The following is a 14,438-nucleotide window of genomic DNA, read 5'->3' on the forward strand; positions in this document are numbered from 1 at the left end:
ACCGTGGGCAAGGAGCCTGCCTGTCGGGTCGACGCGGCTGACATGAACAGCACCAGAACTGTGATTGACCGCTGCCTTGGGCCGCGTAGGGGCTGGGGATTGGACGGTCGGCCTATTCGATAGGCCAAATAGATGCATAACAGGTCATAACCCCCATTTGGTATGACTTTGTCTAATGCACCGCCATCTAATAAGGTCTTTGTTGGCCAGATGATTTAGCCCAGAGTTCCATAACTACCTATGATGTAGATGGGGGGATAACAGGAGAGAGTGAAAGCTATGACCAGTATATGCACTACATTCTCTCCTTATGCTAACTTCTAGTCATTGAAATCATAGTGAAATCACACAATTACTCATTTTGCTGGGGACTCCCCTGGCTGAGTTCATGGCACTGAGCATGCCTTAATGGGGCTAGTCATCAGGGAGGGTCGGTATGGTATTGGTGGTGTTTTACAAATGCCATACAGAACCGATAGCCAGTGTTGGGGGTAACTCAATACAAAAGTAACATATTACATGTAATATATTACTTTTAGCAGTAACTCAGTAATATAACTTATTACAAATAGGATTTCAGTAATATTATACCAGTTACTTTGTCAAGTAACACAAGTTACAAATTGAGTTACTTTTTTGTTGTTGATCAAAGCACATATTTAAATAAAGATATAATGATTTCCTAATCAAACTGTGTGTTCTTATGCAAATAACCATACAGATGACAATAACAAAGGAAAAGGATAACATTTAGAATTTTAGGCGGTTTACACCGACTTCACGGCGGTTTAAATTATTTTTCAGGATGGTTCCGGGGGCGGCGATGTCATTCTGCTACTGCAGTTCTTTGGTGAAAGTAATGCAAAAGTAGTGTAATAATTAACAAGTTACTCTACACAGAGAGTAATATTGTAAAGTAACTTATTACATTCAAATGAAAGTAACTAGTAATATGTAGTATATTACATTTTGAAAGTAACTTGCACAACATTGGCAGTGCGGCTAGTCACAGCCTCAGTCATTGGGTATGGCCGTATGGTACTGGTGGTTAAGTTAAGAATGTCACACGGAACCGACCTGGGATAGATAAGCTATTCTAGGTGAAGGCTAGGTTAATGCTAGGTTACATTACATTACATTAAGTCATTTGGCAGACGCTTTTATCCAAAGCGACTTACAATAAACACATTTTTGTCAGCAATAGAGCAATCAGCTATGCAACACAGTCTATGACAACTACAACATCTGAGGGAACAGTGGTAAAGTTTTTTTTTTTTTTTAAGAGAGAGAGAGAAGGAAGTTACTTTCAAGAAGGGCCCAGATGGAGCCTGAAAAGGTGTGTCTTTAGTCTTTTAGGTTGATGTTAGGCATTAGATGGTGAGGGCAAAATGGAGTTGTGCGGTGGTAGCATAGAGGGGGGTGTTTCCAGGACGCTGGATTACACCATTAAACCTTCTTGAGGTGTCGTGGGCCTAATTTAACGAAACATCGGTGGAGGAAGGTGCCCATTTGAGACATGCTGCATACTGCTGCTGGTGGCTAGGCTAGGTAACTGGTGAGGAATGACTCTGTAGATGTCTGATGTCTCCTATGGTGTTGCATCTGATGGTGGTTATATCACTCGTTTGTTGGCTTGCTTTTAATCTGGATTGGGCTTCTACATGCGTTTTACCTTGGAGTTTGGCACAAGGGATAGTAACATCTTGTCCTGTGTGTGTTAATACAGTATATCTGGCTTTAGTAGAGGTTAAAGAGAGGCCTGTGCAAATATTGAAGAAGTCTTTCTGGAGGTAAAGGCTCGCTGCTGTGACCTACCAGGATGGTCCTGGTGGTGGGCTTGTGGTTGCTGTTACTCATCCGCCTGGTTTTGGTCTGCTCCACTTCATGACGGTGGACCCAACCCCTCAGCTCATGGGCCAACCTGCCAAACAAGGTTATTATCACACGTGCAATAGACTTGAGATGCGACTCTTTATGGAAGAGAAGACACTGGAGGAGTGAATGGTTTGATCATTACTGACTCCATGCACTTGGTCCTGTTGACAGGAGGCAGGCAGGGGGGAGGAGGTCTGAGGAAGATGGGATCCTTCACCACCATCAGGGCCTTGTCCTCAAAGCTAAAACACACAGAGAAACGCAGTGAGTTGAGTTAAGTTAAACACACAGAGAAACACAGAGTGAGTTCAGTTAAGTTAAACACAGAGAAACGCAGTGAGTTGAGTTAAGTTAAACAGAGAAATGCAGAGTGAGTTCAGTTAAACACAGAGAAACGCAGAGTGAGTTAAGTTAAACACTCTCTTTATCGATTTAGCGCCTGGATTTTTTTTAGCTAGGAAAAAGATCCACTTTTGAAAGGTATGGTTCCCACAAATTGGCACCTAGAGTTTTCCGCCAGGAAAGCAGTCCACTCCAAAATCCTGTGATGGTGGTCAGGGAGACCACCTGATGGTGGTCAGGGAGACCAGACCACCGCGGAGGAACCATCTTTTCTGTGAAAAAGTTGGTATAGAACAGCTGCAAACTAACACTAGCGCCTGGCGAAGGCAATGAAGGCCTCTATGGAGAGTTTAACTACAGTAAAGACCCAATGATACTCTACGTTAAAGACGGAGACTTCTGTCTACTGTGCGTTCATTTTGTGCGTTTTCTCTCCGTCCTCTGAAAGCATACAGATACACATGAAACGCAGCAGAACCACACACACACACTCACACATTTGACTCGCTACTGCCCACTGGTGGATGTATTGCTTAACATGATACCAACATGAAAGACGCATGGAGCTAAGTGGGCAGTGATGATTACACAATTTGAAACAGACAGCTGGGATAAGCCCTCCCCTGCTCTACAGCTGCTCCCCATTGGAGCGACTGTTTCAGTCTCTGCCAGTCCGCTCCCGGCTTATTACAAGCTCTGTCCTTGGCTCCGACGACGTCAATCAGAGCGGCTTCCGCTCCCTCCTCCCTGTGTGTCGCTGTAAATAGTGAATAGTTTTGCCTCAGTGAAAACAACAACGCGAACTAGCTGGCTAGCTAATGGCAGAAACCTACACGCTAGCTCGTTGCTACACGCTGAAAACGGCAAGTTGGATTGTTGGAAACTATTTTCCAAGGGCACTGCCGCTAAGCGCCACCCCTCGCAACCACTATGGAGACCTGCGCCGCCAGACTCTTCTCCCGGTAGGGAGGGGAGGCTGGCCAGTGAGACTAGGCCTTAAGCGATAAAACAGTTCTCGGCTCGAGACACAAATCTGAAGTGGCACGCCCTCTGCTGTTGGCATATAAGGGGCACCGCCGCATGCCAGGCGGAGGGGCACGGCCCTTATGCATGCCCATCCCATTTTGCAAATGGTGTAGAGACATTGGTCTTCTAGGTTAGCTTGCAGAGCAAGATGTCCCATAGCGACGTCCTCACAGCCTTTTTGGATAAAACCAACCGTTGGGACATAATTCAACATTCTCAAATAAGAAAAAATGTTTGTAAAAAATGTCAAAGTGGCTTCAAACCCTCGTCCGCATTAGCCGGGGATCAAACCCTCGTCCTCAGCATGGAAGGCAAACGTCTGTCAAGCCACAAGCCCCAATCACAATCATGATCATAAACATGCAACCAAATTGACATGACCACCCAGCAGGTCACATGACCACCCAGCTGGTCACATGACCACCCAGCACGTCACATCTGGTTATGGACCATGACAGATGAAAGCGCTGGTCCGAAAAGCCTAGCTTGTTACCACAGGTTGGGTAGCCCATACATTATGGATGAGTAGTACATTGCATGAGCTGACCTTCCTCCTCTGATGTTTAATCATGGCTTAAATTACACCCAGTAATACCTCTCCATGACTGAATGATTATGTTGCTGGAGGTGATGATGTAGACTGTCCACAGGCAGTGCCCACCTGCAGGGGGCCTTGTTACCAAAACGGCAGGCTGCCACCAAATTAATCCCTCCACGGAGCCCCCCGCAGCCCCCCGGGGGCTTAGCCCACAGGCCAGCTCTGCCTCGCGTTCCAGGTTCTTAACGTTGTGGAAACGGTTCCACCAGAGAGAACCTGTCAGAACACAGAGACCTGACCATAACTCTAACTGAGGGCTCCATATTAACCCCTTCCTGCTCGGGGGGGGGGACCCCCAGATTAGGTTGCATATCTCCCCCGTCCTCGTCTTCCCGCCTGGGCTTGGTTCTGTCACCCGCTCTGTAACGGCTAATGTGTTCCTTCCTGCCTGGCCTGCATGGTCTTAACGCTGCCTGGAAACCTAATACCAAAGACGAATGGTTCACATTAAATTGTGACCCGCCCTGTGTGTGTGTGTGTGTGTGTGTGTGTGTGTGTGTGTGTGTGTGTGTGTGACTGTGTGTGTGTGCGTAGATCTGACACAACACATGCTGGGAATGCCATGGAGACACGAGAAGCTCTGACCACCATGCAAAACAACATCACTTTAAGGATTGGGGGGGGGGGGGGGGGGGGGGGCATAGGCAATGTATAAAACAACAATGTTATTCAAGCAATTTACAAACGAGACTGGTGGACCGCTGACGCATAAAAACAAACAAAAAAGTAACCCTTTAGAACAATAAACTCTTACTGGTAATATACAGCTGGATGTCAAAACATGCTCAACCCCCCCATCTCCTGCCCCTGACCGTTACTCCAAGCCCAGTTGGTGGAGCACTCAGCGGGCATGGTTGAGGCAGTGGAGACTGAGAGCCCGGCTTTAGGGCAGGCAGAACCAGTAATGGCACGGTGCTGTAATGGGCTGTCCCGGGTCAGAGCGAGCCCAGGCGCAGGTGTGTCCTGCTGGGTAAACACGCAGCTGGGCTGGGAAGGGAAGGGTGTCATGGTGAAGCTTATTACCTGTCGGCCATCTGAGAGGTGCGGGGTGTGGGGCCCTCCTCGGCCCCGGCCCCGGCCTCGGCCTCTGGGGAGAAACCCAACAGGTGTCTGCCGCTGTGCTGCATGGAGGCAGCCTGGAGGAGCCTGGAGCCCTGAAACAGACTGGAGAGAGAGACACACAGGACACGGAGAGAAAGGGAGAGAGAGAGATGGGGAGTTAGATGGGGAGTTAGGATGAAGACAAAAACAAATTGAAAAGAAAAACTCAGTAATGGAGTGAAACCGCCAAAATCCCAGCCAGCCCACATCCTGCGCACAGGAGGCTCCTTTAGCCGTTAAGCCACCAGCAGAATCTGAACTCTGATCTTGACGGTGTAACCCAAAGCACACTGGAACACACACACGCGCGCAGACACACACACACACACACACACACACACACACACACACACACACACACACACACACACACACAAGTAAGCACACGCACCCGCACCCGCACCCGCACACACACACACACACACACACACACACACACACACACAAACATACACAAGTAAGCACACGCACACATTCACTATCAACGGTATTACTCCACTGGGTGGCATTTTCATTTCAAAGGGATCTGACATCAAAAGCTGGCATATTTTACATTCCGATGGAGAAAAAGCCCCCAGATCCAGTCCAGGCCCTGGTACACAGATCTGGTCCAGGCCCTGGTACACAGATCCAGTCCAGGCCCAGGTACACAGATCCAGTCCAGGCCCTGGTACACAGATCCAGTCCAGGCCCTGGTACACAGATGTGGTCCAGGCCCTGGTACACAGATCCGGTCCAGGCCCTGGTACACAGATCCAGTCCAGGCCCTGGTACACAGATCTGGTCCAGGCCCTGGTACACAGATCCAGTCCAGGCCCTGGTACACAGATCCAGTCCAGGCCCTGGTACACAGATCCAGTCCAGGCCCTGGTACACAGATCCAGTCAAGGCCCTGGTACACAGATCCAGTCCAGGCCCTGGTACACAGATCTGGTCCAGGCACACAGATCCAGTCCAGGCCCTGGTACACAGATCCAGTCCAGGCCCTGGTACACAGATCCAGTCCAGGCCCTGGTACACAGATCCAGTCCAGGCCCAGGTACACAGATCCAGTCCAGGCCCTGGTACACAGATCCAGTCCAGGCACACAGATCCAGTCAAGGCCCAGGTACACAGATCCAGTCCAGGCCCAGGTACACAGATCCAGTCCAGGCCCAGGTACACAGATTCAGTCCAGGCCCAGGTACACAGATCCAGTCCAGGCCCAGGCACACACACACGAGCCGAGCAAACACATCCAGCTCCCTGGTTACTTATTCAGTGTGTTTACAAAGCTGTGCAGAGGAAATCTGCAGGCCGCTACAGAGACAAGCACTTCTCAGCTTAGAACACAAGCCCCATCATCTAAGACAACAGGTCAATGTTGATGCTCACTCACATCCTCTCGGAACAAGTTCTTCCCAAGAGAGAGAACACTTTCCAAGAACATCAGAGCAGAGAACGTCTCTTTCCACTTTCAGATGGACTGTGTGTTTTATGGTTGTGGATTGAGCAATCTTCCCCATCATCTGTCTTCCAGTCCACTTTGACATCCTCTACCTTCATTTGTTGCAGCTGGTCATTTTACAAGCCAAGCCTAGAATCGATGCCTGTGTACAAACGTTTTATGTTATTTTTGTCGGCTAAATTGATATAATTTAAATGTTAACTTCTCTCCCCGAGCCAGCATGTTGTTTTGAGACTTCACCATCCAATATTGGTTGTGTTGAAAGTGAATGCACCTGTTAGGATACAGGCTGTTGGTGCAGCTGCTTGCTGGTAAGAAGATGTGAACGCCGGAGGACAGAGGTGTTTACGTTAGCTCTCATTAGTTACAGTCATTAGTTACATAAGCTGAGCAGGTGGCATTAGCTGCTGAGGTGATGGTTTAGAAAAGTAATGGGTAGACTTTTATCACTTTCTTTTCATCACTTTTACTGTTTATATGATGTTATATATATGATGTTATATATACATGACATATAATAATAGTACCATATAATTTATAGTAGTATAGACGGTTTTAACTTGACAACAAAAACATTCTAAATTGAACCCCCGCTCACTTCCTGTTGCAGTGTTTGCTATGGACATAAAAGAAAAAAAACATTCAAGTGCAGGACTGACCATTCCGTGAAAACCGTCTATACAGCTGAGCAGTGAAAACAAAAGTAACGATGTCGAGTGAATATTTCTGCAGTTTGCCGAATGCTGAGAAAAAGGAAGTGCTGTGGGGTTGCGCTCTGGTGAAAACCGTCTATATAGTGATATATTTCCATCACTATCTAGGCATTACCTTGCCATGTTTTTGTTTGCTTGTTTTTGCTTGTACCAATTTCGGCTCGGCTACAAGATCGGCTCGGGCACGCATTGTGATTGGCTGTACGTGGGATTAACGTGGGCAAAAATGGCCGACAGCTAGCTATCAAGCTAGCTAACAAGATTAGCTAACAAGCTAAGCTACTGATGTTATCAGACATGATAGACATTAAAATATGAATCAGGGTTGGGTTAGGGTTAGAGTTTAACTACATCTGTAGTTAAATAAGAAAAAATAAGTAAAATAAATAAGAATTTGTTCTTAATGACTTAAATAAAGGTTACATAAAATAAAGTAAAAAAGTAGTTGTGGACCCCGAGCTGAGCACTTTCGGTAAGGGCGAGCCGAATCTGTAGGACGAGCAGATCCTGTACCTACACCTGCGCAATCTTTTTATCCACTTATTTCCTGTAGTTTGTTCTTGTTTTTACTATGTGCAAATAAACAAATGAAATAAAACATTCAAAAAACACACGACACAACACATATCTCAGGTGACTGAGACCTGACTTGTCTTATCACTATACTGCCTTATGCTTGTTGTGTCTCTTGTGTTTTTGCACCCATATGCCCTGTTATATTTGTTATATTTGTACTATTTGCACTATGTTGTAAACGGAGTCCACAGCACAAGAATTTCACACGTGATACTTGTACCATGGAGTGACAATAAAAATCTTGAATCTTGAATCTTGAGGTGTACAGTCATCACCATCATCATCATCACAGTCACCTGATTGGTCCAACGTTGAGCACGAGGAAGACCAAGACCGCCATGAGGCACACAGCCCTCCTCTTGGAGGCCGTTGTCTTCATGCCTGTGTTCTGCAGGCAGAGGGACAGGAGAGAGAGAGAGGGATATGAGTCATGGCTGAGTGTGTGTTTGGCTTGGTGCACCAGAGTCCCTGTGGAAATCCCTCAGCTTTACTGTGATGAATCACAGGCTGATTTGCCTGTGGATTCTGCATGCCAGTGATCAGAGCAGGAAGTGCAACAACAACAGCAGGCAGGCAGGCTCACCTCAGTCAGCATGCCTTCTAGCTGTCTCTTCAGGGTGCCGTTCTCGTGCTTCAGCACCTCGTTCTCAGACAGCGCCACCATCAGGCGGGCCTCCAGCGTCAGCAGGTACTCCTTCTTCTTCTTCCGCGACAAGGACGCAGACTCGCGGTTCTTGATCATCCGCTGCTGCCTCTGGGACACCTTTGACTGTTAAGGAGACCGAGAGAGAGAGAAAGAGCGGAGAGGAAAAAAGAGAGATGAGTATATTTTACATACGTTCAACATCAACTAAACATTCGATTTCCTGACCCCATCTGGACGTCTGCACCTATCCAAACAGCGCCGCTGAGGAGGAAGGACAGGACTAAACTATCGTGCGAACGCAACAGAATTACATCAATTTATATGGTCTGGCTGCGACACCTGTTGGGCCGCAGATCATAGGCTCATCTTGCTAGTATGACGACATGTTTATCTACATCCTGGAGGGATTTGGGGTTAAAAATGGATTTTCCCACTCATGCACTCATTGATGTTTCTCAGTGAGATCACCCAAACAGGTGGCAACGCTGATGAGAAAACTAAACGGACATTAATCTCAAATGCGCTCACTCACGCAGAAACGCAGTGTGCTTCACATAAAACTAGGCCTGTGTATCTGACTCGATCGAGTGAAATAACACGACAGCACCAAGTCGTAGTCAAACCATGCCTGCAAACCATCTTTTTTGCACACATCTAGAAAATACTATTTGTATGGTTTTGCTCGCAGCCAATCACAGCAAGCATTCTTCGATTTAATGTGAGTCACATTATGTGACGTGTGATCAGTGTTGGGGGCAACGCATTACAAAAGTAACATATTACAGGTAATATATTACTTTTAGCAGTAACTCAGTAATATAACTTATATATACCAATAGGATTTCAGTAATATTGTATCAGTTGGTTTGTCAAGTAACACAAATTAAAAAGTGAGTTACTTATTTAAATAAAGATACAATCATTTCCTCATCAAATTGTGTTTTTATGCAAATAACCACTATAGATGACAATAACAAAGGAAAAGGATAACCTTTAGGATTTTGGACGGTTTACACTGACGTCAAGACGGTTGAAATTGGACTGGGCTGGCCCTGCTTTAGTTCTCTGAATGAGTGACGTCTGGGTGACCTCCTCAGCTGCTCATTACAGTTAGAGAATAATCAATCTGAATGAGTGACGTCTGGGTGACCTCCTCAGCTGCTCATTACAGTTAGAGAATAATCAATCTGGGAATCCAGAGTCTATTTCGCTACGTAAATAGACTCTGGGACAGCCGTACCTTTTATTGAGGCTTCCTGCACAGCGTGGATCTTCCACCCGGGATTTCCACTTCCGTGCAGCGGTGCCTTTTAAAAACATACATTGTGCGTCGCTTTTATTTTGAATGTTAAACGTAAAGATTCTTATATATTCACTAGTGTTCTGGACCGGAACTCTTATATTGGCCGGTACAATAACAGAGCGGCACTGCACAGAGGTGGAAGTCCCAGCGGGGAGATTCGTGCTGTACAGGAAGCCTCAAAAAAGGTACGGCCGTCCCAGAGTCTATTTACGTGTCCCAGAGTCTATTTACGTGCCGAAATAGACTCTGGGTTCCCAGATTGGAGAATAATAAACAAGAGGTGTCCAAAACGTGTTGGGCGGTAAACCATCCCTCAGCAACTCGGCACAGGTTTTAATGCGGCTACAAAGAGCTCTTAAGTGCACGCCATCAAACTTATGCTTGGAAATATTTACATCGACATCCTCGGCGGGGTCACGAGGTCACTCGCCCGGCGGGGCGAGGGTTGTGTGAGAGGGAAGCCATGGCCCTGTTTCTAATGGGATGGAGGAGGATGTGTTTACAGAGTGTGCCACTCTATGACCAATGACTTCACATCAGACACATACAGTATCAACACTGAGGCAGACATTATCAGTGTTGGGGGTAATTACAAAACTAACATATTACATGTAATATATTACTTTTAGCAGTAACTCAGTAATATAACTTATTACTAAGGATTTCAGTAATATTATACCAGTTACTTTGTCAAGTAACACAAGTTACAAATTGAGTTACTTTTTTTATGAAAGCACATATTTAAATAACAAAATAATCATTTCCTAATCAAATTGTGTGTTTTTATGCAAATAACCACTATAGATGACAATAACAAAGGCAAAGGATTATGTTTAGACGGTTTACACTGACTTCAAGACGGTTGAAATTATTTTCCGGGATGGTTCCGGGGCGGCGAGGTCATTCTGCTTATTTTGGTGAAAGTAATGCAAAAGTAGTGCAATAAGTAACAAGTTACTCTACACAGAGAGTAATTTTGTAAAGTAACTTATTACTTTCAAATGAGCTGTCCATGGCTGAAGACGAGGGTCTGAAGCCAGACTCACTTCTTTCAGTGTCTGCCCCTGGGACTTGATTTTGCTCTTATGACATCACTGATGATGTCACAACTGCTTTTATGACATCACTGATGACATCACAAGGTCCCTGCCTCCACCCTGGGCCTAACACAACCCTCCTCCCCAGGCTCTCTGCCTCCACCCTGGGCCTAATAAGTGCTATTTGTATTCCGTCTCCTGAGAAAGCCGTCTCTTCTGTCTGGGATGCATGCCACTGGGCCGAGCCTGGGAACAGCCTGGGAAAGCAGTTAGCAGGGAGCGGGGGTGGGGGGACTTCACATGGCCACAGCCATGAGGAGGGGCAGAAGACTGCGGGTGGAGGGGTACAGATGGCAGAGTGGCCGTTCAGCCTCCTTCAGATGGGTGGAGAAGGTACAAATCCCCAGAGCTGCTGTGAAAGACGCAGAGGGGAAAGTCCCTGAGTAATGATGCCCTCCACTCCATAACAACAGCTGGTGCCCAAGAGCAATTGTGAATGTGTGTGTCATAGGGATGGGACAATAAATCGAACTTCAATACATTGCAATACGGGGGTCCAGATAGTGCAAAGGTAGATTCCCTGCTGCCTACCAACACGAGGGTCACAGGTTCGAGCCCCCGTGTTACCTGGCATCCATACAGGCACAACTGTCTGCGGGTGGGAAGCTGGATTAAGGGTACGAGTCCTGGGCGCTGCACTACTGCCTCCTCTGGTTGCTCGGGGGGCTTGTTCGGGCTGGAGGGGAAATGGAGGGAATAGCATGTTGTGTTGTCATTGCACTTTTATGTATTATTACATCATAGTGCGTTTGTGTCAAATCATGAATCCCTAGGGGAGCTCATACAGGAGGCGGACTCAGGACAGGGATCTTGAAGACTTACAGTATGTGGTAGATTCCAGGTTTCTTCTGAAAATGTTGTTTTAATGTTTGTTTTTTGTTAAAAATTGTCTTTACTTTATTAGGTACCACTGATCGATAGATGTTGAGAGCGAGAGGGAGAGAGAGTGGGGGTTTGTGTGTGTGGGAGGGTTGTATTTGTTTTGTTTTGTTTTGTTGTGTTTATTGTACAAAACCTATATTGTATACTTGCAATAACAGTTGATAATTGTACAGGGAAGGATTTAATAAACATATTAAAAAAAAAAAAATCATGAATCCCATATCGCGTATCAAATCATATTGTGAGAAAAGCATATCGGCCCGTCTCTAGTGTGTAACTGGCAGGGCGTTACGAGGTGTTGCATGAAAAGAAAATGCCTGTTCAGCAACACCTGAAGACTAGACAAGCGGACTAGAAGACTAACGATGCTAGCTAGCACACCTGACTGCCACACTGCTGCTGTCCAGGGGCTAGCACACCTGAGCACCACACTGCTGCTGTCCAGGGGCTAGCACACCTGACCGCCACACTGCTGCTGTCCAGGGGCTGCTATTTCCATTCAGGGGTCAAAGGTTAATCCAGGAGGAAGTGTGTGATGATCCTAATGGGAAGGCCTTGATTTAACGTGCTTCCTGAGTTGACTAGAGGACATAAACACAGGTCACTCCTGCACGTGTGCTCCACAGGTCAAACAGGTTCACACCCAGGTGTTCAAGTAAGTAACCTTTCTCCTCCACCCCCCTCTCCCCTCTCTCTGACACTGTGTGTGTGTGTGTGTGTGCGTGTGCGTGTGTGTGTATGTGTGTGTGCATGTCCACTCCACAAAGATTGCGTGCGACGTCGATAGCGGCTTTTTGAAGCGCCATCGAGCTCGTTATGAAACGCACGCTCTCTCTCTCTCTACGCCTGTGTCTCTGTCTGTGCCGACCGGGAAGCTGGGGGAGTGGCCTAGGCTGCAAGGCTACAGAAGATCTCGTTCACCTACGACCAGTGTTGGGGGTAACTCATTACAAAAGTAACATATTACATGTAATATATTACTTTTAGCAGTAACTCAGTAATATAACTTATTACTTATAGGATTTCAGTAATATTATACCAGTTACTTTGTCAAGTAACTCAAGTTACAAATTGAGTTAACATATTTTTAATCAAAGCACATAAATAAAGATACAATCATTTCCTTATCAGACTGTGTGTTTTATGCATATAACCACTATATATGACAATAACAAAGGAAAAGAATAACATTTAGAATTTTGGATTGTTTACACTGACTTCAAGGCAGTTGAAATTATTTTTTGGGATGGTTCCAGGGTGGCGATGTCATTCTGCTGCTGCTGTTGTTTTGGTGAAAGTAATGCAAAAGTAGTGTAATAAGTAACGAGTTACTCTACACAGACAGTAATATTGTAAAGTAACTTATTACTTTCAAATGAAAGTAACTAGTAATAAGTAGTATATTACATTTTGAGAGTAACTTGCGCAACACTGCCTACGACAGAGGTTCCCAAACTTTTCCGTCCAAGTACCACTACGTACAAAACCAACTTTCCCAGGGACCACTTCCACTGTGTATACCAACCTTCACCTTAATAACATAAGATTTGCTGATTTAACCATGCAATAGCAGCAGAAAGGCTAAATGACAATATAAGGCTACTAGCTGGTTCAAAACGGAGACACACACACACACACACACACACACACACACACACACCTGGCAGCATTAGGCTGTGAAAAAGAGGACCCCTTTGTAAAGGTTTTTTTCCCCTCGCCAAAATGTTGCCTAACTTTGGAGTGTTATTTTGCTATCTTCCTGACAAACTAGCGTGACATGGTTTATACAAATTGATTCATTAAGTCTTCTAGTTTCATAGGATACCAGAAACTTCACTCATCCTTTAAAACTGAGCCTGCTGCAGCCTCTGAAAGAAAATGTTCAAAACATTTTAACATTTCCGAAAATCGGCCCAATCTGTTAAAAAAAAACCTGCGACATCCCATCCACATCCCGTACTACGAACAGACAGACAGACAGACAGACAGACACGCATGTCACTTATAGAAGGGCCCCTTACAAAACCAAAGTCCCTGAACAAAGAGGGAGGTTGAAGACTAACTTGACCGTCACCGAAACACTCGATCAGATATCACTGGTTATTCAAGGGAAATGACAGCCTTGGATACTGTTACTAGGGGTGTCACGATACACTCAGTTCACGATACGATACGTATCACGATACTGGGTTCACGATAACGATACGATACGATACGATTTTAACAATATTTTTTTAAACTTGAATAATGACAATATATGACTGGAAAAGTAGTATTTTATTTGAAATGCACAAATACAAAACATGCTGTTGTGGGAAATTGTTATTACAATAACAACTAGAAAAAACATGAGATTGGAGATAAGGCTTATCTTGAAATAGAATGAGTTACACCGTCACTTAGATTTACTTTGAACTAAAAGGTTTCTCAGCAGTATAAATTCTCATTATGCATCTTCAGTTTTTCTTCAAACTCAAACAACAAGACTTTTCTTAATCTATTTTTTATGCATCTTCAGTTTTTCCTGTCAAGTAAACAGTTTTGCCAGAAACTCAATTGAATGGTTTATCTCCTGTATAACTTCTCATGTGTCTCTTCAGAGACTTGTTCAACTGAACTACTTTCCACACATTGAACTTCAACAAACAAAGACGTTTCTTAGTCTATTTTTTGGAAAAAAAAAATTTTTTTTTTTTTTTTTTTTTTTTTGCGATATGAGATTTCATCTCAACGATACATATCGTGACGTTTTACTATCGCGAAATTTCGGGGGACGATATATTGTGACACCCCTAACTGTTACCCTGTTAGATATCAATATGTGATGTCCTA

At 45.2% G+C, this 14,438-nt stretch overlaps 1 protein-coding gene across 2 annotated transcripts in view; it reads right to left on the bottom strand.

Moving 5' to 3' along the window:
* atf6 (activating transcription factor 6) overlaps positions 1–14,438 on the bottom strand; it is a 61,571-nt gene that overhangs the window by 28,167 nt on the left and 18,966 nt on the right. For both annotated transcript variants that reach the window (XM_083647770.1, XM_083647769.1), the window contains exons 8-12: positions 8,262–8,447; positions 7,975–8,066; positions 4,865–5,005; positions 2,022–2,117; positions 1,816–1,921 (exon numbers count right to left, since the gene is read on the bottom strand). In XM_083647770.1, coding sequence (XP_083503896.1) covers positions 1,816–1,921; positions 2,022–2,117; positions 4,865–5,005; positions 7,975–8,066; positions 8,262–8,447 — 621 coding nt within the window. The remainder of the gene's footprint in view (positions 1–1,815; positions 1,922–2,021; positions 2,118–4,864; positions 5,006–7,974; positions 8,067–8,261; positions 8,448–14,438) is intronic.

Source organism: Poromitra crassiceps (assembly GCF_964638095.1).
Source record: "Poromitra crassiceps genome assembly, chromosome: 12".
Lineage (NCBI taxonomy): Eukaryota > Metazoa > Chordata > Actinopteri > Beryciformes > Melamphaidae > Poromitra > Poromitra crassiceps.